Source organism: Euprymna scolopes, chromosome 8, assembly GCF_053919585.1.
Source record: "Euprymna scolopes isolate OS-2025 chromosome 8, ASM5391958v1, whole genome shotgun sequence".
Taxonomy (NCBI): Eukaryota; Metazoa; Mollusca; class Cephalopoda; order Sepiida; family Sepiolidae; genus Euprymna; species Euprymna scolopes.
The window spans coordinates 162,582,864-162,607,729 of record NC_136489.1 but is presented as its reverse complement, the minus strand read 5'-3'; the positions used below and the strand labels follow the sequence as shown (position 1 = coordinate 162,607,729).

General features: G+C 34.1%; 2 protein-coding genes across 5 annotated transcripts in view; one reads left to right on the top strand and one right to left on the bottom strand.

The window, feature by feature from the left end:
* Positions 1–2,792, top strand: part of LOC145284011 (octopamine receptor 2-like) — an 86,656-nt gene extending 83,864 nt beyond the window's left edge. The window contains exon 2 of the mRNA XM_080133101.1: positions 763–2,792. Coding sequence (XP_079989227.1) covers positions 1,007–2,662 — 1,656 coding nt within the window. The 5' untranslated portion in view covers positions 763–1,006 and the 3' untranslated portion in view covers positions 2,663–2,792. The remainder of the gene's footprint in view (positions 1–762) is intronic.
* LOC145284013 (phosphatidylinositide 4-phosphatase SAC2-like) overlaps positions 1–24,866 on the bottom strand; it is a 697,431-nt gene that overhangs the window by 292,706 nt on the left and 379,859 nt on the right. The window lies entirely within an intron of this gene.

The following is a 24,866-nucleotide window of genomic DNA, read 5'->3' as shown; positions in this document are numbered from 1 at the left end:
GGGAGCTCGTTTTCCCCAACATCATGATGAAGCAAAGAAAGCTGAAAGCTTAGATGGCTGTAGGCCAGTTTAGCTTTCATCTTCTATGGCGTGATGGTTGCCATTGCTAAATTTCAACGCTTTACACTTCTGCTCCCATCTTGGCATCGCGATAACATGTCACGTTTTCTTTCATTTTCTTTTCCGCCTTCACCTCACGTGTTCAAGTCCCCTTCCCCCCCCCCCAAACACCCGGGCAATTTTATCATTTGATTTCATAAAACAAAGTTTCCTCATCAGAAAAAAAATAGTGGGTGGGGGTTTAAAGACACCAAAAATAAAACTAGCATTTTTAAAGTAAGGCAGATAGATATATATCTTATTTCCAACCCCCCTCCACCCCCACCCCACCGCCTTTAAAGCCCGTAAGTATCTTAGTCAATCCATTTATTGGCATGTTGTTAAATGTAGTTCATGAATGGTTGAAATGGTGGAATATACAAACTTCCACGTGTGTGTGTGTGTGTGTGTGTGTGTGTGTGTGTGTGTGTGTGTGTGTGTGTGTGTGTGTGTGTGTGTGTGTGTGTGTGTGTGTGTGTGTGTGTGTGTGTGTGAAATGTGTGTGTGTGTGTGTGTGTGAAATGTGTGTGTGTGTGTGTGTGAAATGTGTGTGTGTGTGTGTGTGAAATGTGTGTGTGTGTGTGAAATGTGTGTACGACGAGTCGTTTTGAATAATTTCAATACCATTTTACTGATTGATATTTTTCGCTTGTTTTCTTTCAGTTCACAAATTCTTCAGGAATCAATCCGGACTTTATCATTGTACACCAGGAGGAGTCGAGATGGATGGAGAAAACTAAAGCACGAACAACGATAAAATGAAAGTAAGAACTTAAGAATAAAACAAATACAAATAAAACGCAATGAAAACGCCAAAGAAATCGTTGTGCCACGGCTGCTCTTTCACGAGAGGCTAATCTTTCTTTTTGGTGATGACAGGGAATTATTTTGGACATCACGCTTCAAAATGAATTCCTCAAATCCTTTCAACCAACTCGACAACTTCTATAGGAACATCAATAATTCTGGTGATAGCGAATTCAAAGATCCTGTCCTCGAAAACACAATCTACAATAAAACCTATCCTTGCGGATTCAACACGACGGGTTGGCTTCTTCTTGAACCGCTCTGCTCAACTCGCTACGATTCATTTCTTGTTTTATTTATAGTTGCATTCTTATTAGGGATGACAACACTATTCACTATCTTTGGTAACTTTATGGTGCTACTTGCTCTATACAGATACAAGGGATTAAGAACACTTTCGAACTGCCTCATCGGAAACCTAGCTATCAGTGACTTTTTACTGTCTATTACCGTTTTACCGATATCAGCGAGTTACGATGTTGTAGGCTATTGGCTCTTTGGAAATATAACCTGTACATTGTGGTTGTGTTTAGATGTGCTTTATTGTACAGCTTCCATTTGGGGCTTGTGCACAATAGCAGTTGACCGTTACACTGCGACCGTGTATCCAATCTGGTACCAGACACAAGACACGTCAAAACGGGCTGTATGCTACATTATTTTTGTGTGGGTTTTTTCAATCATTATTTCTATAGCACCTTTTATCGGTTGGCGACACATCATCCCAACCTTCTTCCAATTCAATGACGTCATAAAAGCACACGACTGCATTCTGTTCATGACCGAGAGCTACGTCCTTTATTCAGCGTTTGGCTCGTTTATAATCCCCATGTTTCTAATGTTTTTCATCTATGTGCGAATCTTTATGGAATTGAGGAAGCGTTCAAAAGCCAGGCAGGCCAAAGCGCAGGTTCACACCCAGCACATGCAGCCGAACAATAAAGAACAGCTTCCCCTTCCGACCCCAGATGAAGAAGAGGAGTCAGTGGAGATGCATTCCCTGAACCAAGCAACCAACGGGAACATGTGCCAAACGAAAGGCCAGTTAGTGGCCATAGAAACGGACGAATCGATACCAACTGATGAAGATCCTGCTGAAAAGGGTCCGACTCTAGTGCCATCGACAGAGAGCGATACAGCATCCAATATAAAGGGGGGTCTGCAACCAACGCAGTGCACCACAGAGACAACGGACTCTGAAAGGGAGCTACTTATGATAACCTCGACCTCATACAGTGACTCTGAAAAAGAGATACGTACGGCTCAACCAGCAACTGACAGCGTTTCAACAGCTAAACCTCCCGACAGTATGGCCAGCAAGGCCACAAAGAACATACGGCAAAGAGCCCTCAATATTATAAACGAATTCTCAAAGAGTGGCGATTCCAAGTCACGGAAAGGTAAACACCGAGTTCATACCTTGCAGAAATTGCCAGAGAAACCAAGCAAGGCGTCCATGATGAATGCGAATATCAAGCGTCGCTTTGAGCTCCGCGAGCAGCGGGCCACCAAGAGAATGGCGTTGATTATGGCCATATTTTGCTTATGTTGGATCCCATTCACGCTGATGTATGTAATCCGCAGTTTTTGTAGTAGTTGCGGCATAAACCCACATGTGCAATCGTTCATTATCTGGCTAGGATACGTCAACTCGACATTAAACCCGTTGCTCTACACCATTTTTAACGAGGACTTTCGCAAAGCTTTTATACATATCATGTTATGTCATAAAGTCACCGCTAAGTTTGAACGTTAAATTTTCTTTCGTTTCTTTAAATGTGTTTATTTGTAAAAAAAAAAATAAATAAATAAATAAAAACTGGTATTATTTAGAGTAAAAAAAAAAAAAAAACAATTCTGATTCATTTATTTATTTATTTGCAGACTTATCCCCATCTTCATAGTTGTTGTTTCACCACGTTTCGGCCAACTCATCCTCTGGCCTTCTTCAGATGATTAACCATGATGAGATAGAAATGCAGACCAGAGGTTTCGTTAGCCAAAACGTTGTGAGATGGCAACAACTATGGAAGGCAGTAATTACTGGGGAATACAGTCACGATACTTGGCATTCCTATCCCGTTACGGTAAATCATCTGAAGAAGGCCAGAGGATGAGTTTGCCGAAATGTGGTGAAGCAACAAAAACTATGAAGATGAGGATAACAGTCCGCAATAAGTAAATAAATATACAAACTACTCATCTCAAAGGATTCCAATAATAATATATATATATATATATTATATTATTGGTAGTATTGTTTAGTTATTTAAACAAAAACAAAATGTGTCAACCAAAGAGTGCTCAATGTTTAAACAGAGCAATATGAATACATTGAATATGAAAATTAGTGGCTACACATATGCAAATATGTTTCAGTGACGACCCTGCTAGGGAAAATCACATCATCAGGGAGATATTCTTGGCCTGATGATGTGATTTTCCCTAGCAGGGTCGTCACTGAAACATATTTGCATATGTGTAGCCACTAATTTTCATATTCAACATATATATATATATATATATTATTATATTTTGTGTACAGAAAGTTGTTAGATGAGATAAGAGATGAGTATGATTATTGGCTGAAGAGAGCTTGATATGGATATCTAAAACGTTCCTAATTATCGGGCTTGAAACCGACGGTACCAATGACTTGTCTCATCTAACAACTTTCTGTACACAAAACACAAAATATAAATACGCTCTTATTTTTCGGATTTTCCTTTTTATTTGAGCACTCTGCTGGATTTCTTTTTCAAAAAAAAAAAAACAACAAAAAACAACAAAAAAACTAATCATATATAATTCTGATTTGATTAATGCATAGCAGTCAGGGTGATGAAGATGCTCTTCCAGTCATCAATTTTAAATATTATGCGGGTTCAGTCTCTTCCCAATACTCTATTCAGCCTCCCGATTCGATATACTAAATAAATCAAATGCGGTTAAAACTGAGACAATATTTGTTTTAATAAAATTAACATCTTTTGCTTGTTAGCTTAAGTCATTTTTAAAAATGATACTCCATTTTTTTTTTTTTAAAAACTCTTTTCCACCCAAAACAAACCATATTGTCACTTGGAACGTAAGGAGCTACTATTTACGATCGTGCCTAACAAGAAACCGGAGGGAGTTGAGCAGCGAGATGTCTGTTCAAACTACATTTAAATTTCTGTATGTTAGTACAATCAGGAAAGCAGGAAACGGAGAGGGAATTATAAAGAGTAGCAGCCTGAAGGAAGAAACTTAGAGTAGGAAGATTTCCGGTATCTAGGGACCTCAACAGTGTAGGGGTGAGATTCTGTTGTTTTGGGGGGGGGTATTCGAATTATGTTGAATATATTTTAACTTTTTGTACAACAAAAATAAACAATAAACATTCTTTTGATGATAAAATAAAGATCAAACACATATGAAATGCAATCTTTTTTTTTTTTTTTACATAGGAATCACCACTTATCAAGGCCCAGAGGCCACTCAAGGATTAGGGTTAATAAGTGTACAGTGGTCAATGGGACAATATCGTAGTAATCGTTAGTAGTGTAAATTTGGTAAATTGGATTACTTAAGAGGAACGGCTCAGCAAGAACTTGTTTACATTGGACTTGAAGACGACCATATTGTAGCCAGCCGGAAAGCAGGCAAATGAAAGAGTTCCACAGGCGTGCAGTTCTAAGAAAGAAGCTTTGTTCATGGAATCTACGTTTAGGTTTAGGCACAGATAAAGAGTGTGGGAAATTATTGATAGTGGTTTTGGCTAGACGAATGTTTCTCGTGAAAGTTTGGCGAGGGGGGTGGGACCATAGATTTGGAGCTCAGACGAGCACTTGCTATTAAAATAACCATGAAGCAGAGACAGGCTCGCAACGTCTCTCCTGTGAGAAAGAGGTTACAGGGAAGAGAAAAGGGCATCCGCACTAGGCTATGAAGTATATTTTGAACAATTTTTAGTAGAAATTCATTTCAGTGGGCAAAGAATATAATTTCCTGTTAAAGAATGTGTTTATTTATTTATTTATTTTTTAAGAAAATACAATATAATTTCTCAGCCGCTTATACAAGTACTAGAAAAATATTGAACAACAATTGTTTTTTTGTTGTTGTTGTTTTTTTTTTTTTGGGGGGGGGGGTCTCAATAATTTTCTTTATTACGTGTTGGGTGTACAGGGTGTTGTTAGCGTGGAATCCGAATTTTTGGGATTAAAAATCCCATTCTCAAGGATGACGTTAGAAAAATATACGTTTGGTTTTATTTTTTTATTTTATTTTTTTTTTTTACATAGGCATCACCACATTATCAAGGCCCAGAGGCCACTCAAGGATAAGGGTTAAAGAGTGTACAGTAGAAATTGGACAATATAGTAATCATTAGTAATGAAAATTTGGTAAATTTGATAACTTATATGGAACGGCTCATCAAGAACTTATTTACTTTAGACTTGAACACAACCATATTGTAGTCAGCCGGAAAGCAGGAAAACGGAAGACAATTCCACAGGCGTGCAGTTCTAAGAAAGAAGCTTTGTTCATGGAATCTACGATTAGGTTTAGGCACAGATAAAGAGTGGGGGAATTATTGATAGTGTTTACAGCTAGATGAGTGTTTCTTGTGAAAGTTTGGGACCATAGATTAAGCTCAGTCGAACACTTTCCATGAAAATAACGATACATCAGAGACAAACTCGCAACATCTCTTCTGTGAGATAGAGGTTGCAAGGAGGAGAAAAGGACATCTCCTACGAGGCTACGAAGTCTATTTTGAACTCTTTCAAGGCAGGACAAGTCCTTTCTAGCAGCTCCTGCCCAGATGTGGCAACCTCTCTCTCTCTCTCTCTCTCTCTCGCCAGCAGTTATTGGAACGAATGCAGATTGACGTCAAATCAATTTAGATTTAAATTTTTTTTTAATTCAACCTTTTTATGCATTCAACATGTACATAACATATATTTTTATTTACTTGTTATTTTCATTATCCATTTCTTTCCTATCATTCATTTGCTATACTATCATTCCGGGTCAGAGTTAACCTGGAAACAATGGCAATTAAAGGGTGGCTTCACACTCCCCAAAGCCCGCAAGCTGGGACCTCACCACTGGATATAGTTTAAGGTCATATTCAGGACCACCAATTTTGGGGAATTTTTATAATTTTTCATATTTTCATTAGATAAAGATAATTACGATTCTCGTTTGCTTCTACAGCAGCACAGAATGTTCACTATCATAGCATATCTTTTCTAACAATATCAGAATGAGTAAATATAATAGACTGGTGAAAAATATATGGATTGGCTTACAATCAGATTTATTTATCCACAAGTATAATTCCATTTATTTAATACGATAGCAGGGTTACTCGGCGTTGCCTGCGGCAAAAGTCTAACATGTTTCTCTTGTTTCCTTCGTTTTTCCATCCCTCTATTTCTTCTTTGCCCAGGCCATTTCTATCTCTACACATACATACACTTATAGATTCCTCGAGGAATGAATTGGCATAAGGGAATTAATCCCTTGATTAAAAAATCAGCTACTTCTCTTCAGTTAGTACATAATATGATTGGAATACCAATCGCCCACTCCGCCCCTGATGAAATCTGTGCCAGTTTAGGATCAAAGAATGAATCAGCCCATTCTTCTCTCTGTATAGACCCATAGCCTTGAACCCCTGTAGGGGAATAGGCCATCTACAACTTTGTAGATGCTTTTGTAGCAAGAAGTTTGTTCGGGGTAAGGGTGCTGGCCCCATGCCCAACCTTCCCAGAAGGTATATACAGCGCCTAGCCTTCCCAAATGGTCACCCAGCTGGTACTGGCCAGGCTCAACATTGCTTAACCTTGGTGATCTGATGAAAACCGGTGTGTCAACGTAATTGTGCCATACATGTCTGTAGGGACACACAATTTGAAAGGGGATTAACTCCACGATTAAAAAATAAGAGTTAGTACATAATCTGGCTTGGAAACAGATGGTCTCTCCCCACCCCACCCAATAAAATCTATGCTAGTTTAGGATGAAAAACTGAATATTTAAAATTTTTTAGATATTATTTATCTGGAGCAATGTCAATAAAGAAAATACCAACTTTGTAGGTATTTTTTTTGTGTTTTTTTAGTTTTAGACAGATATACAAAAATGCACACATAAAAGATGATATAATATTACAGATCAAACATGATGCTAATTTCACAATCAGTATTAGGGTAATTCCAGTTACATGCAACTTTAGTGGAAGAATGAAAAGTTGCATTATTTGGATCTATCGGATCACTGTTCTCATCTTGAGTGTGATTTTCACAACGTTTTGGTCAATATAACCTCCGACCTTCATCAGGTGTATCTTGTCGAACTCCGGAATTTAGACGGAATCTCAAACGGAACCTTTACTTCATGGGATAGCATGTTGAAGAAAGTTTCACAAGCGTGCAGTTCTAGGAAAGCAGCTTAGTTCATGGAATCCACGTTTCGGTTTAGGCAGAGATAAAGAGTGGGGGGAAATTATTGATAGTGGTTTCAGCTAGACGAGGGTTTTCTGTGAAAGCTTGGTAAGGGAGGGGGATAGGTTGAAGCTCAGACGAGCACTTGCCATGAAAATAAGGAGAGAGTGGAGACAGGCTCGCAACGTCTCTTCTGTGGGAAAGATGTTGCAGGGAAGAGAAAAGGGCATCACCTACTAGATTTCAAAGTCGATTTTGAATTCTGTCAAGGCAGGATAAGGTGCTTTGAAGCAGCTCCTGCTCAGATGTGGCAACGCTACTTCATCATCGGACCCTTTCTGCAATACAACCATATTTACTACAAATAAATGTCACCAAGTTTCAGTCAGGAATGACTGTCTTTTACCACCATTTAATGATAAAAACAATGGATACAACATGCAAAATTTGCAATAACTGACATACATACATCTATCTTGGCACTGCCCTAATTTTGGCTGCGATTAACCTCTTCAGTTGAAGAACAGCTTAGGGATTGCTCTGATAGACATTATTTTCGTCATAAACCCTGCCCCTGAATTTTTATCCGTGGGGTTATGATCCAGTGGAGTTATGATCCAGTGTGTGTGAGAAACCCATTCAGGAATCACACGAACTCATAGGATGATCATTCAAATATCTGCATATTTGATCGATGAAACTTTGTGAATAAATCAGGCAAGTTTATTTGTACAAAATATGGTTTCATTTCAGATGAGATTGTTTTTAATTTCATTAACGAATGGGATTGGGGGATGGGGTCACTCCATAGTTTAAATTTCATCTAATAAACAAGGTCAAACATTGTTTTAAATGACCTCAACTATACTTTAAAAAATTCATCGATATGGGACCTCTGAATTATTCCAAAGAATCCTGGAATTCTAAAAAAAAAAAAAAAAAAAAACTTCAATCAAAAAAGTTTCCTAAAACATTTTCTGTAGATTTGTGCTGCATTTCTAGCCTAATTGTACGAATCACAAACGGTTTTTTGTAATTATTTTGTTCATTGTTTTTTTTTTTCATGTCAAAAAAAGCAGCATAAGCGTAAGACGATCACTAAGCAACCAATATACAGTTAACGACAAAAAAAAATGTTAACGTGGTTAAATAAAGGCCTTTCTAAACTTCTTTTATTCGTTGTAATAGTCTTTTTTATTAAAAATGTCATAATCCCCACCAAACCTACTCGACGTGTACAAAGTTGCAAACTTTTGGAAAAAAAGATTGAAATAACCAGCAAATATTATTATAATTAAAATTTCTCATTTGTCTTGATATTTCCTTTACATAATTCCACCTTCTAATCGGATAGTGAGACCACTTTCAGGAGGTCAGGTTTAATATTTAGTTGCTTCTTTTGAAAAAGAAAAAAAAAATCAATGAACAATTTTTTTTTTTTTTAAATATTTTTTAAGTTTTTTTTTTTTAATATTTTAAATAAATTTTGTTTTAATATTTTAAAAATAAAAATCTGATCCATTCGATTCTATGATCCTTCCTGATATTTAAAGTTCCTTGTTTCTGTGTATATCGAGTTCCACTTTTACGACCAAATCATCAATTTCTCAATCAATTGATAAAAGGTTGTTTTAGAAAAGATAATCAATTGGAAAACAGAAAAATAATAAACATTCGCTTTAAAAACATTTTTTAAACTTACAATATAGCAAAATTTGACTAACTTGCAAAACAAGGTTTTAATTGTTTTTTGTTTTTTTTTTTTAAATAAATTTTTGGATTAAAAAATGCATTTGCAAAAACGAAATGAAATCGCGTTATACATTTCTATTCACCCCCTCCCCACCCGTCCAAAAAAAAAAGAAAAAAGAAAAAAACAGTTAGATACAAGATGGATTTTCATCTAGTAAAAATGAAGCTCCCCAAAAAAGAAATTAATTTTGAAAAAAAAGTTAGCAAATATTGAAATTCAATGGAAATTTTTATTTTACGAGCTACCAAGAATGCTACACACTTCTGATTATTTATATATATATATATATATATATATATATATATGCATAAATATATATATATATATATATATGCATAAATATAAATATATATATATATGCATATCGAGCAATTCATTGAATTACAATTTAATATATATATATGTGTGTGCGTGTGTGTGTGTGTGTGTGTGTGTGTGTAGGTTATATTTATGTTGTAAGGTGCCCAAAAAGTAATTGGTAACTATTTTAGTTCTTCACCCTCATTTAAAAATCTTAATCTGAAATTTGGGAAAAAAATGAATAAAAAAACGTATCCATCTTTGTGGAATATTCAGTGTTTCTTCTTTTTCTGATTTTTTTTTTTCTTTTTTTTAATAAAGCAAGACAATCATGACTCACACACAAACACACACGTATATATATACACATACATATAAACACACACACATGTTTATATATAAATACAAATACACGCACATATATATATGCACAAACACATATATACATGCATAAACACACACATATATATATACATAAACACACACGCACATACAAATATATACATAAACACGTACATATATAAACATGCACACACACACACACACACACATATATAATATACACACACATATATATTAGTGTTGGGACGATTAATTGGAAGTTTTGGAGAGATCGGATTCGGAATCAGAAAAATGTTTGCATATTTTCTGATGCCAAAAACGATTCCTTTAATTAATTTTTTTTTTACATTTTGTTAGTAAAAATAAAATAAAAAATATACTTTTGATTTTAAACTACCACTAAAGCTAAAATCTAGAGATTATTCCCAACAGATTTTTTTTTTTTATGTTTGAGAAAATATATGCACATTTATAATGTTCTTACAGTATTAGTTGGAGGGGAACAATAGCAACTTTGTGGTTAAATATTTAGAGATTTCTACAGAAGCGGAATCGGGAATTTAGTATGAAATCAAGAAAAATATAAGTATCGTCCCATCACACACACACATATATATATATATATATATATGCATACACACACAATATGTATGTTAACAATAAAAAAAAATTCCAAATCTATTCAAAATGGACAATGATTTTTAACAGCAGATGTAACTTAAAACAATGACAAATGCAAGTCTAGCTCAAATGTTGTTCAAAGTTAGGTACATTTGCTGTTAAAATCCGTCTATTTTGAATAAATTTAACTTTATCTCTTATTGTTAACCCACACACACACACAAAATACTTCAACTAGTTTGATTAAAAAGGTGAAGATCTACCTCATAATTCGTATTTAAGACGAAAATGCTGATACTTGATCCAATTGCTGAAATAGTTTATTCGTTATTTGCTGAAGAGCAAAGAATTGGGAGTGGTATTATTTTTACCCTCACTCATAATCCAAAATTACTTCAAGGCAAATGACTGACTTTGATCATTTCATTGTTATTAATGGTGACTGTGTGATTTGCAAAGGTATTTCATTTTTGTTAAATAAACACTTTTTCTTTCTTCAAATCCTAACACGTGTGCCATTACACTTTGAAAAAACTTGAATATTTCCAACACCTCTCTGAATATTGAATTACTGTTTTATTGTTTTTGTTTTTCATTAATAGCATGTACATATTTTGAAGAGAATGGATTTTTAGTGTATATTGACAAGATTTCTTGTACATATTTGTGATATTTTTCTTTGGTTATACATTTCGAATTCTATAAATGTATAATAAATTCTAACAGCTGTAGAAGCATTAAAAAAAAAAAAAAAAGAACCCGGATGAAAGTATAGCAAAAAAAAAAAAAAAATGATTGCTTTCCTATCATTTATCTCTGCTTCTCTCCTTTTCTTCATTAAAAAAAAAAAAAAAAGAAATCAAGTGTCCAATTAGATTCTGCATCGACTGAAACGTGAATATTAAAAAAGAAATCAACAAAAAAAATGTCTTATTCTTCCCATCAACACCGTCACGTTTAAACTTACATACAATACATTTTTTATGCCTGATAAATCGAGACATTCACTAAAACGGTCAACTTATCAAAAATTTTAAATGTTAGCAACTCAGTTCTTCATTTTACAAGCATTTATTTGGGTAAGTACTTTGGTTTCTACATACGTTTCCACATATACATCTGTTTATTATACAAACATTATTGGTGACACACGTGCATACATGTTTCAGTGGATACCCAATTCAGGGAAAACACTTCATCAGACCAAAAAAGAATTAATACTCCATATCCCAGCTCTGTCCTGCATTGAGCACTCTTTAATAATCACGCGAGTTTCATTGGATTTACATCTGGGAAACCAATCGATTATGTACATCTGTCTATGTATGTACATATATAACAACATCTGTATATGTATATATCGAAACAATACAAGAAGCAAAGTATGGCGTGGTTTGCTTGAAGCATTGTTTAACAGATCCAAAGTGTTCTTGAAGGCTTACAATGCAGAAATGTACAGTCGTTATGAACTCATAAATAAATAATTCAATAATTTCTTTTATTATTACTAGCATGTCAGCCCGGCGTGGCCCGGGTGCTTGGAGGTGTATGTTGAGCAAAAAAAAAAAAAAAAAAAAAAGACGTCAATTTTTTTTAACTTTGACCCCTATTATGACCTCTTAACATTTATTACTTGTGGCTCAAATCAAGTTATTAAGTAAGATCCATGTCCAAGGAACCTATATCTAAAATTTCAAGATTTTAGACCCAAAATTGTCGGAGGAGTTTGGTAGAGTTCTTAAAGGTCAAATCGTTGAACTTTGACCCCTTAACAGCCAAATATCTGTCCGAAAACCGATCACAAAGATTTTCCTAAATCTCAGTACCCTGTATATCAAATTTCGAGTATGTAGACTGAAAATTGACAGAGTTATTGCATTGGAAAATGTACACACACACGTTCACTTATTTACCTGAATGTTTTTTTTTTTTTTTTTTCAACTGTGGATGGTATTTATTCCATGGGTTCTTTCAAGTATATAACTCATCATCAGTGGAGAAACATATATCCACTCTCTAGGCTGTCAATTGTAAATTTACAATTGACAGCCTAGAGAGTGGATATATGTTTCTCCACTGAAAAGAAAAACAAACAATTCAAGTAAATAAATAAGCAAAACATTATTGAATTATTTCTTATTTATTTATCTACACATAACGACTGCATTGTAAGCCTTCAACAGCACCTTTTGATACAACTTATAATTAATCTGTATTGTATTAAGCTAGTAGAAAGGGTTAATTGCGATAAGACCCGAAACTCCTACTGGCAACGTGTACCTGATCACCGATATATTAGTGTATATATATATATCAGTGCTTTTCAACCAGTGTTCCGCCAGTCCAGAGGTTCCGCAATTTCTAAATTAGAACAAAGAATAAATAAATAGAATGCTAAATTAAATTTTGAAAATTTATTTTATTAATATATGCACTTTTTTTAAAAAAAAAATACTGTTTAAATATACAGTGGAGCCCCGATATACGAGATTAATTCGTTCACGGATAAAGCTTGTATCGAATTAAAATGGCGTCATTAAGGAGACGTAGTGAAACACAACACGCTCGACCACCTAGCGGTTGCATCTGGAAACTCGAAATTTGTATTTTCGCTCGTATGTAAGGGAGGATTTTTGCTCTGAAGCCATCTCGTATCTCGAATTTCTCGGAACTTGGGTAGCTCGTATATCGGGGGTCCATTGTACTAAATTTTACATGAATTAAACTTGCTACATTTGAAAAATTTATTTGTCTTTCCAGTATTAGGTTTGCTTTTATGTATTCTTATTATACAGTCAATGCCAAAAGAATCTCTAACAACCATTAAGCTCAAAAAACGAGCACAATTGCTGTTTGTGGAAGATGAACTTTGTGTGTGTCTGTCAAAAACACGAGCCAATCTTAAATAGTTGTGCAAGAAACACCGAACTCAAGTTTCCCCATTGAGTTTTTGATCAGAATAAATGTAATCTATTTAAATATGTACAATTTTTTTTATTTCATATACAACAAACATGTAAAATACTTTGAGCATGAGTATTTTCATTTCATTTCATTTTTTAATGCTGTATAAGACAACTGAATTATTGCATACGGGGTTCCATGAGCCAGTGGAATGTTTCCATGGGGTTTCGTTCCAGGTTGAAAAGCACTGATATTTCTCACGTTTTCTTTGTCTATAAATTTCTATTGGACGATATTTATGAGTCGAGCCTATTTACATTTTTCCACCTGTTGTTCTCGCCTTGTTTATTGTCATTTTTTACAACGTTTCGGCCGTTGTAATTTGTCCTTTTTATTCTAAATTCTTAATAGAATGTTAAAAATCTTCTATGACTAAACGAGGATTTATTAAAAAAAATAAAAAAAACATAAAATATAAAAAAAAAATGAAGTGACTTCATTTTAAACAAGAAAAGGAAATGAATCTTCCATGATTAAACGAAGATTTATATAAAAAAAAATCTAAAAATATGTAAAACAAAAAAAAAAAAAAAAATTTTAAGTGGCTTCATTTTACGTTTTTCTTTGCTTTTTAAGTATCCAATGAACCTAACTGAATTAACTGGAATCCACCGCATAAAACAAAATAAAATTTCAAAAAAAAAAAATTATCATAAAAAAATTGTTTTTTTTTTTTTTTAATTTTTTTGCTTAAAAACTGCATTCTTGCCATTCAAATATTCTTTCTTGTTAACATGAATAAAAGAGTCAAGCGTTAATTGAGACATTTTCAATCAAATTATGGACATAAAGACAAATCTAATCAGGTCACCTCACATTGTTAACCCTGCATTAGTCACCTGGGTATTCCAAACATGGTTAGTCCCGTGGGGTGTTTATACACCCCCCAATACAAAAATGTTTATAGTTTTATCATTTTGCAAAATATTACTTTGTTGTTTCAGGATATATCTATAGTTCCTGTTGAACAGTTTAAATCACTTGTATCTTGTTGATATTAATATAAAATAATACAATCAAATAAACATTTTTGTATTGGGGTGTTTATACACCCCAATACAAAAATGTTTATAATTTTATTATTTTATGAAATATAGTTATATATATTATATTTATATTATCTATTGAACAATTTGAATCACTTGTATCTTGTTGATATTAACATAATACAATAAAAAATTATAAAACTAAGGAAAAAATTTTTTAAATCTTAGATTTATTTTAAAATATCCACACGATACACCAGTTTGTGTTTTTTTTTAATATCTATAATGAACAAAAAACAAAATCCCTTATTTAAATCACATTTATTGCAAAACACCCACAGGATACAACAGTTTATGTTATTTTTTAATCTCTGTGATGAACACAAAATGTTTCCATAAATTGAAATAGCAAGAAATATGAGTATGTGTTCATTACATAAACTTTACCTTTCAATCTGATTCGCATCTAAGGAAAACTGACATACAACTGCGCCATACCACGTGTGCTATGCCCTCATTGAGTCAAAAGAGTAATGGGAGGGAGGAAAAGAAATAAGTTACCAACTAGGAATCATGACCACTTAAGCTAAGTTGAGGGTGACAAAGGCAGGGTTAAATGCGAAAAAGATCAATTTAAATTTTATAACATTTAATTAGAATATCATCTTTCTATTGTACACGTTTTTTTTTTTTTTAATACAATCTGGAATAGACGACGGGTTTATACAATTAAATATAAATATTATATTATAAAAATTATACACAGGTAGAACCTTAATTACATGAAAGATACCAGACTAACATACCTCAAAGCGATCAAAATCATTGAAACGCAAGTAAAAATTGAAATTCCATTAATGAAATTATGAATTTGTAACAACTGGAATGACTATTTTTTTTTTTTTTTTCAATCGATATAATCTGTGACTAAATTGTTCGGAAGCTCTTTAAAGAAATAACAAGTGACGCATGCATGGTCCCCCGTGAGTGCACAGTGAACGAGGCATAAAAAAAAATGACTAAGTTCAGCATTTGCCCCCCCCATTTAGCCCAAAAAGTCCGCAAGGCCTTAACATATTTAAATTTGAGTTCAGCACCATGTAAAACTGTTAAATAGACATACACAGAAAATTTTGGACAAATATAGTAAAATAGTCCCAAAAATGGAGTGTTTTTATTAGCCCTAAAAGAGCCCTTGGAGCACACCAAAGCGTTATCGCAAAGTATAGACAAATAAAATTATATAGAAATCAGTTACAACTTTTCAGAAAGTTTTATAAAAATCAAAGGCATCATTTTTTTTTTTTTAATAAGCACAAAAGTGTCAATTTTAGCCATTTTAACCCGAAAGGCACCCCCAGCGGGGCAACCGGAGTTTTCCCAGAAAATCCGTTCTGTTACTTTTTTACTCATATCATGTTTAATGTTTGTGCAAAATTTAAAAAAAATTTTAAATTTAAAATTTTTTGAAAATTTAAAAATTTTTTAAAATTTTAAATGTTTTAAAAATTTTTGAAAAGTTTTAAAAATTCAAAAAAAAATTTTTTAAATTAAAAAAAAATTTAAAATTTTTTAAAAATTTCAAGGCATAGTTATTGAGAAAAGTGTGGACGGACGAACAGACAAGGGTGAATTTACAGGTCCACCCTCCTTTTGTTGGGGATCAAAAACAAAAGTAAAAAACTTATTGGCAAGAAAAACAGAAAAATGCATACCATGCAAGTATATAGATCTTTGAAACAGTTGTTTTGATGCATTTGTGATGGACTGCTCCATTACATTCTGGAGCAGCGATGCAGAAAGAATTATATGCCTGTTGAAGCAGCCGACAGTGCAGTTTCTGCACATGACTACACAGGCCTCAGTCTAGCAGGATCGTAATGAAGAATTATCAAAAGGCGGATTAACTACCCAATTCATGTTAGCATTTTGTAATTTCAATTGTTTAGCGATAACGAAGTTCGGCTTTCCAAAAACCATTCTAAAATCAAAATTGGTACCGATAACTGTTAAAATAAAAGTTTATGTCCTCCTAGTAGTTTTATATGACCACATGGACTAAACAACTAGACAATTACATTGAGGTGTTTCAAAATCACGAAATGCATTTCATTACGGGACACCACCTGATCGAAAAAAAAAAAAAAATATCCATCCTCCGTCAAACTACTTCCTTATCCTCCTCTATTTGATAAAAATAAAAAGTAAAAATGCTGCCAAGACAAAGCTTGTTTCCTTTAATAATTACAAGAAACTTTCTCAACCACCAATAGCTATGGCCGGAGATACATTACCTGAAAGTACTTCTTTCAAACTCCTCGGCTTATCGTTCCCAGGAAACATGAGTTGAAACAGATACATTGAGAGCATTACCAGGGCTGCTGCAAGGAAAGTAGGCTCTCTCTACCATGCTAGAAAGTTACTTATGCCTGAAAGTATCCTATACTTCTACAAGGCCACCATTCGCCCATGTATGGAGTATTGTTGTCACATTTGGGCTGGTGCATCTGCTACTAGTCTCTCGCTCCTTGAACAGGGTTTACAAGAGAGTCGCCAACCGGATAGGTCCTTAACTGTCATCTACGCTTCAGCCTCTGTCCCGGCAATGAAATGTTGCATCCCTCTGCCTTTTCTACAAGTATTTTAACGGTAGATGCTCCAATGAACTAAAAGCCCTTATTACCCCCCCCCGATGTAAATACCTCCGACAAACCCAACAAGGAACAAAATCCCACCCCTTACACAGTAGAGATCCCTTGATGTAAGAAAGCCTTCTACTCTAGTAGTTTCTTCTCCAGAACTGCTAGACTTTGGAACACTCTTCCGGATTCCTGCTTTCCCAACTGTACTGACATGCAGAAGTTTAAGTGTAATGTGAACAGACATCTTGTTGCTCAATTCCCTATAGAGCATCCCAGCAACTTATTGCCCTGACAGTGGCCCCTTACATCAAAGTGGCACTGTGCCTTGTTTGGGGGGAAAATGGAATTTAAAAAATTAAAGTAAAACCCTTCAACCTTTTGGCCATGTCAAATAATCAACCACTGGCCTGTCAAAGTTCTGCTTTGAGGGTATGTTAGAAGGTAAAAGAGGCAGAGGAAAGCCAAGGAGAAGGTGGAGAGAAAATGTTTTTGATTGGACATATCTCAACAGCTCGGCGTTCATCAACCAACTTGCCCTGGATCAGAAGGAATGGCAAAAAATAAGTCACGTGAGTTAGCAATCCAAACCAAGCGGAAGATGCGACCCATGATGAGGTTTGGCCACAGAAGTTGATCTTTGTAAGTCGGCATGGAAAGACCTTTCATCATGGGTCTGCTCAGGCATCATAGACATTCAAAGTAGAGAATATAATTATTTGGGTACTGGCTGTAAACTTTAATGATGCACTTAAAATTCAATTTAAAAAAATTTTTTACTCTCATTTATCCCAAACAAAGCATATTGAATGTAAGGATCAGGAACCATGCCAACACTACATAGGGAGTTGAGCAACGAGACGTTTGTTTACATCTAAATTTCTTCATATTAGTACAGTCAGAGAAGCCAGAGACTAGGAAGAAATTTTAAAGTCTAGCAGTTCGTGGTAAGAAAAATGTGAAAATAAAGCGCTTCTGGCATCTAGAGATTTTTTACAATGAAATGGTTGAATTTTGCTGATTGTCGGGTTAGGCGGGGGTATTTATGATTGAGGCGGATACAAGTGCTGAAGTTCGTCGGAGCACATTCCATTACAATACAATGTAAAGTAGACACAGGGATGCAACATTGTGGTGATGGGACGGGTTGGAGCTTGGATTATAGTGTGGGACTTGTTAGATTGGAGATTCCTTCTTGGACCTTGCACCAATCCATATGTGGCAACAATACTCCATGCATGGGCGAATGGTGGCTTGTAAAGATATGGGTTCGTTGGTTGGTTGTTTTTGTTTTACGGCATATCAACCCTTTTCGGGTTATTTAATGCCAAATCCAAAGATTTTAAAGAAAAATTTTTTAATAGAATATATTTGTTGTTTTCAAGTCGGTTTCTATTTAACCGATAGTTGGAACCCTAACAGGTACTACCACTCCGGGTCAGAGTGGACCTGGGAGCAATGGTAATTAAAGGGTGGCTCCACACTCCCCAAAGCCCGCAAGCTGGGGCCTCACCACTGGATATAGTTTAAGGTCATATCCAGGACCTGTAAAGATATGGGATACTGTCTGGTGGGAGTAGTTTTCTAGCATGGTAGAAAGAGTCCACCTTCTTTGCAGCAGTCTTGGCAATGTGTTCAAAGTATTTGTTCAAATTCATGTTGCCTGTGTAAAATAGTCCTTATAGGTATGAGAGCATTCCAGACAAATGCGAAATTTGTATGTTTAATAGCCCAAAAGTAATTATTGGACATAGAATTAACGTTTGTCTTCTATAAAGATTCTATCAGGCATGTGTACACAGTGTGATTATGTATGGAAATACAAGCTGGCCAATAAGAGTTGAGGATATGCGTTGCATGGAGAGATATGATACGAGGACAAAAAAAGACAGGCTTAGATGTGATGACCCCAGACAAAAAAAAAAAAAATCAAATCTGACAGACAGATATGTGTGCAGAAAAGGAGATTCTGTTGGTTTGGTCACGTTGAAGAGTTGTGTTGGTAGATGTAAAACAGTTGAGATATCAGGGTCAGTGACAGGGGTGGGGGGAGGCTACAGAAAACTTGGAAATAAGAATGGGTTTGAGAGAAAGGCCCGTTTAGAGATAGCTTTGTTTAGAAGTCAAATTCTGAAAGCCGTCCAACACATGTCATCATGAAGAAGAGTGGGTGTGATTCCTCATTTTTCTTGAACCCAATCCGAGTAAAGATCACCTCATCGACGAAGTGCATTTGAAAATGAAAGATTCGTTTCTTATTTCATCCAATCAAACTGCTTCTAAGCTATCTGACGTCATACAAGTCCTAGTACTTAATAGACATTCATCAACGTTAGTTTTAGCAAGTCAATAACCAACTTTTCTCTTGGAGTTTAAAATAAATTCCAGTTTTATAAAATCAGCTAAAAACGATAAAAAAAACAGTAAAATCGTATTTTATAATATTACATTAACAATAAAGAATTCAGTTTCTTGTAATATCGACTTTTATTTATTTATTTTTCAATTGCAAGAAAGAATGAGTAGATACTTGAAATTGTGATGTCTCTATTTTCAAGATAGAATCTTTAAACGATGCAAATTCAGCAAAGAATCTTTAAATGATGCAAATTCAGCAAAGAATCTTTAAACGATGCAAATTCAGCAAAGAATCTTTACGATGCAAATTCAGCAAAGAATCTTTAAACGATGCAAATTCAGCAAAGAATCTTTAAACGATGCAAATTCAGCAAAGAATCTTTAAACGATGCAAATTCAGCAAAGAATCTTTAAACGATGCAAATTCAGCAAAGAATCTTTAAACTATGCAAATTCAGCAAAGAATCTTTAAACGATGCAAATTCAGCAAAGAATCTTTAAACGATGCAAATTCAGCAAAGAATCTTTAAACGATGCAAATTCAGCAAAGAATCTTTAAACGATGCAAATTCAGCAAAGAATCTTTAAACGATGCAAATTCAGCAAAGAATCTTTAAACGGTGCAAATTCAGCAAAGAATCTTTAAACGGTGCAAATTCAGTAAAGATCCTTTAACATAAAAATCGTATTAAAAAATTCTTGCAAACCTAACATTTTGTTTTGAAGAATTCTCGCAAAAGTTGAAATAAACACGATTTTTTTTCCCTGAATTTTAATCTAAAAAAGATTCACTTGAAAAAAATAAAAAAAGAAACATTATGACTAAAAAATATAAAAAAAAGAAACAATTCATAAGATTATTCGGCTTAAATCAAACACAGAGATCTCAGGTTGTTGGAAGTGCCAGAATTGGCGATATGAATGGCATCTAGCCGTAAATCCTTTAGTTCTAGAATCATATAGCAATCAGTGAAAAATTGATGCAACTTAACTATAATGTATCTTCCAACACAATCGTGCATTTTCGAACAAAGGCATTTCAGAAAAACATTACGTGTCGTGCATGAATATTATATTTTAATTAGTACAGAAACTGAGACGTGAGTGCAAATATTATGTTTCTTCTAAACAGTTCACTTTTTGTAAAAAAAAAAAAAAAAATACTTCAGCTGAGATCGAAACCAAAACCTAAAGATAGTGAGTTAAGGACTATAACCATCACACCAGCTTTACATGATGTCCTAAAATGTTTTCAAACACAAACATTTTTCGAAACAAAGAACCGCACATGCACATTCGTGAAACAGTTGACAAACAGATCAAAAGTCAACAACCCCCCCACGCGCTAATTTTTCAATTTTTACCTTTTAGCAGCCTTTTTTTTTTTTTTGACAGGTGAAAACCGATTTAAAATGTTTTCCGCATGTCTGAATACCCTATATACTAAATTTCAAGTCTGTACATAAAAAATTCGTTGAGTATGTAGGTTGAGAAATGTCCTCACACACACCCACACACACTCACACTTTTATAGACATACTAGCTAGCCGCCCGCTGTTGCACGTTCGTAAAATAGGGATAAGTATTATATTTTAATTCATACAGAAACTGAAACACCTGCATACGACTATTATGATTTTTCTAAACAGTTCACTTATTGTAAGGAAAAAAAAAAAAACACTGACTGAGATCCAAAGCAAAACTTAAAGACAGTGAATCAAGTACGATAACCATTAGGCCAGTTTGACACGCTTTTTAAAAAGTGTTTTCAAACCTACTTATTTTGAACACAATGAATCTGTCATGTGACCCATTCACGCATGCACATTCATGGAACAGTTAGCAAACAGATAAAAATCCGACGACCCACCCCCATGTAACAATTTTTCAATTTTGACCCCCTAAACAGGCCTTTTCCTGAATGAAAACAGATTTAAAATTTTCCTCATATCTGAATATCCTATATACAGAATTTCAAGTCTGTAGATGAAAAATTCGCTGAGTATATAGGTTGAGAAGTGTCCTAACACGCACACATTCTCACATTTATAGATATACAAGCAGGTCGTCCAGCATTGCCCGGCTGTAAAATACACTTAATGATATTTTGATTAATGCAGATTTCGTATTTATTATTATATTATACTGGACCCAATATATAGTAATGATTTAAAAAGTTTTTTAAAAAAATGACTTGTGTGCCACCACTGAGAATCGAAACTAAAACATTTTACTTTTTACCTTTGACGTTAATGCCTAACCTATGAAGTGTTTGCTGCAAGGCTAAAAATTAAAACATGAGCCAATAGCAATTACGTGACGCATGCATATTCGTAATGCCATCGTTCGACCTTAACCTGGTAAATTCTATTTTTTTTAATTTCAACACTTTTGCACTAATTTTTCCCGGCTGAAACCCAAATATAAAGGTTCGCTTTGGTTCAAACACCCTATATGGTATGTTTTATGTCTGTAGACCAAAAACTGACAGAAAAGTTGGTAGGTAAAATTTTTTAAACAAATATATATATATATATATATATATAAATATATATATATATAGAGAGAGAGAGAGAGATTTGTTATTGTTGTTTTTTCAAGCGATACATACGGTTAATATTGGCTCCGCCTCGAAGCTCATTTTTTTATTTACTTAGAAAGTCGCCCTTTAATTTGTTTGGACGTATATAACATTTTTATTTATTTATTATTTTTAAAACATTAATCTACGTACACGCGTGTTTCGAGGTCGTTACCTCTCGTCAGCGTAGTTCAACTGTTTCTAGGGATCGAACCTCAGACCATGTTTACCACACCGTTAGGCCACAAACCCTAGATTAATTATACTGTTTATTTTTATCGCTTATAAATTTAGATTTGTTATTGTTGTTTTTTCAAGCGATACATACGGTTAATATTGGCTCCGCCTCGAAGCTCATTTTTTTTGATTTACTTAGAAAGTCGCCCTTTTAATTTGTTTGGACGTATAAAAATGTTTATATATACTAGCGGGGGTACCCGGCGTTGCCCGAGTGTTTGTTTCCGGGACGGGGGGGGGTGAGTTTTAAAAAATGTTATGGTAGGTAAGTAGGAAGGATCAAACCCGGAGTCATGAGTAAAAGTAGGAAAATAAAGTGTGAAAAAAAACAAAAAAAAACATCTGCAACGTAAACAGTTCGCCCACCAAGAAAAGTCCATTCCAGTTGTTTAGGAAAAAAAAAAAAAAAAAAAAAAAAACGACTACGGTAGGTCGGCGCGAACGTGAAAATATAATGTGAATTGTCCAGCACGCTAACCACTACGCCACAGAGCACTGCAGCTTAGTTTAGTGATTTTAAATAACTTCACATGAAAGAACTACGAAGCCAAACCGGTGTTCTCTTCTCAACTGTTCCTTGAGAACGATCCCCAAACGGTGTTAAGTGGTGGCAGGGGGAGGAGGAATTTATATGAGAGAAAATATTTTACCACTTCCATTGATCTTAATCGATTTTGGCCGTGACTTCTCAGCAGAAAAAGTATAGAAATCTAAGATTATCGAGGAATTTGAGAAATAATAAGCCTATAACACACCTCAGATATTGTTCTGCCGTTAGTGCATATTATATTTGCATGAAATATCTTGATTTTTAATCCTATTAATGTCAAAATCAGCGGGAAAAAATGAGTTCATTTTATTTATATAGAGAAGATATATATATATATAGAGAGAGAGAGAGAGAGAGAGAGAATGAGCTTTATGTTTACTATAACCTTTTTACGCAAATATTACGCAAGTATAAATCATGTCGAATATCTGCATGAATATAATTACACGTAATGGTTGACTAAAGATAATAATTCTTTAAGAAAACAAAAAAAAACTAATAGAGAATTAATTAAAAATGAATGTTTAAAAGAATATGCAAATTAGCTAAATCTTAATTACTCAATCAATTTTTAATTGTGATTTTCCATGTCTCACTGACTTCAGCAAATAAGGTGCAAACCATTACAACTGTTTGCTGATATTTTCTCCTCTGAAGAGATGGTAGACATCGAAATCCTATAGGATAAGGAGTTAAAATATTTCAAATGTATTCTTTGTCTTGCATAGGATAATAAAAAATCTTTGGACCTGAAACTCAAACATTTCACGTCATGAATTTTTAAATTCATTGAATTACTAAAAATTTGACACACACACACACACACACACACACACATACACAGATCACCGAAGTTAAGCAACGTCGAGCTTGGTTAGTACCAGATGGGTGACCATTTGAGAATTCTAGATGCTGTAAGTGTTTATCCGTGCTGTACAGACACTTCACTTGCCACTGATCTTTAACAATGTCGACTCAGGAAATGTATGGTTGGAGATTGCACGCTTCCTACCGCAAAAATATCATGCACAAGCACGCCTTTGTGAGTATCCATAGTCTGTCAAAGACTGAAGGAGCCATATATATATATATATATATATATATATATGTGTGTGTGTGAAATATTATCAAAAATGGCTTAGATGAGAAGGTTTTTGCTTTTCAATTTTTGTGAAAGCTTTTGAATTGTTTTTAATGTTGCAAATTAAACTCCGAAGCAATTCATAAATCTTTCCATTTTCCCAGTGAATTGAATGTTTTATGCCTCGTAAGAAATACTCCTATGTTTATTAATACCATTCTGCAGTGATCTGCAAGGAACCAATTTTGGAACCATTGATTTAGAAATGGTAAAATTATTATCTTTACAGATGACAGGTCTTCAGATATATTCAGGATATTTATTTGCTAATCCCAAGAGATCTGAAGAATTATTGTGTGACTCGTGACTTACGTTTGCGTCATGTGACGACGTTTCTCATTTCTCTAGCTTAGTAATTTGATCAAAAATAGACTATTATTGTATACAACGTCGATTTCGTCGACTATATGACACCAAATGAGGGTGAGCCAAGGCTTATCCATGAGCAACGACAGTTGCTGAGTTTTATGGTATGGTCAACCATTGTTTTGTTTTTTTTAACGCTAAAACCGGATATAGTTTGTGTAATTAATTTGCATATTCATTTGATTACACATTTATCTCCCCTTGCCAGATTTATCTTCCCTTGCCAAATTAAAAGCAAAATATTATATGATACTAAACTTTATACTTAAAATCTTTATTCCGATTTGGATCCAAAATCCATTATATAATTTTGAATCTAAAAAGATATCTAGAATTTAACCCCTATGGGATCCAAAAAAGAAACTGAAATTCAGACAATCATGTTTAATTAATGCCTCATAATTATAGATGAAATTTAATGCAAATCTAAAATATTTGATTTTTTTTTTTCATATTACATACCTTAAACATCTTTTAAAATACTACAAAGAAACTGAAATTTAGCAAATATTTATTGATGCTTATACCTAATGTTAAAATTTTATAAGTGTCGTAATTTCATGAAGGGTTTACATAAAACTAAATATAGCCCATATTAAAACACTTACACCGAGCAGGACTGGTGTAAAATACACTTTGTTGAATATGTAACAATTTTAAGAGCTATAAAAAACGATCCACGTCT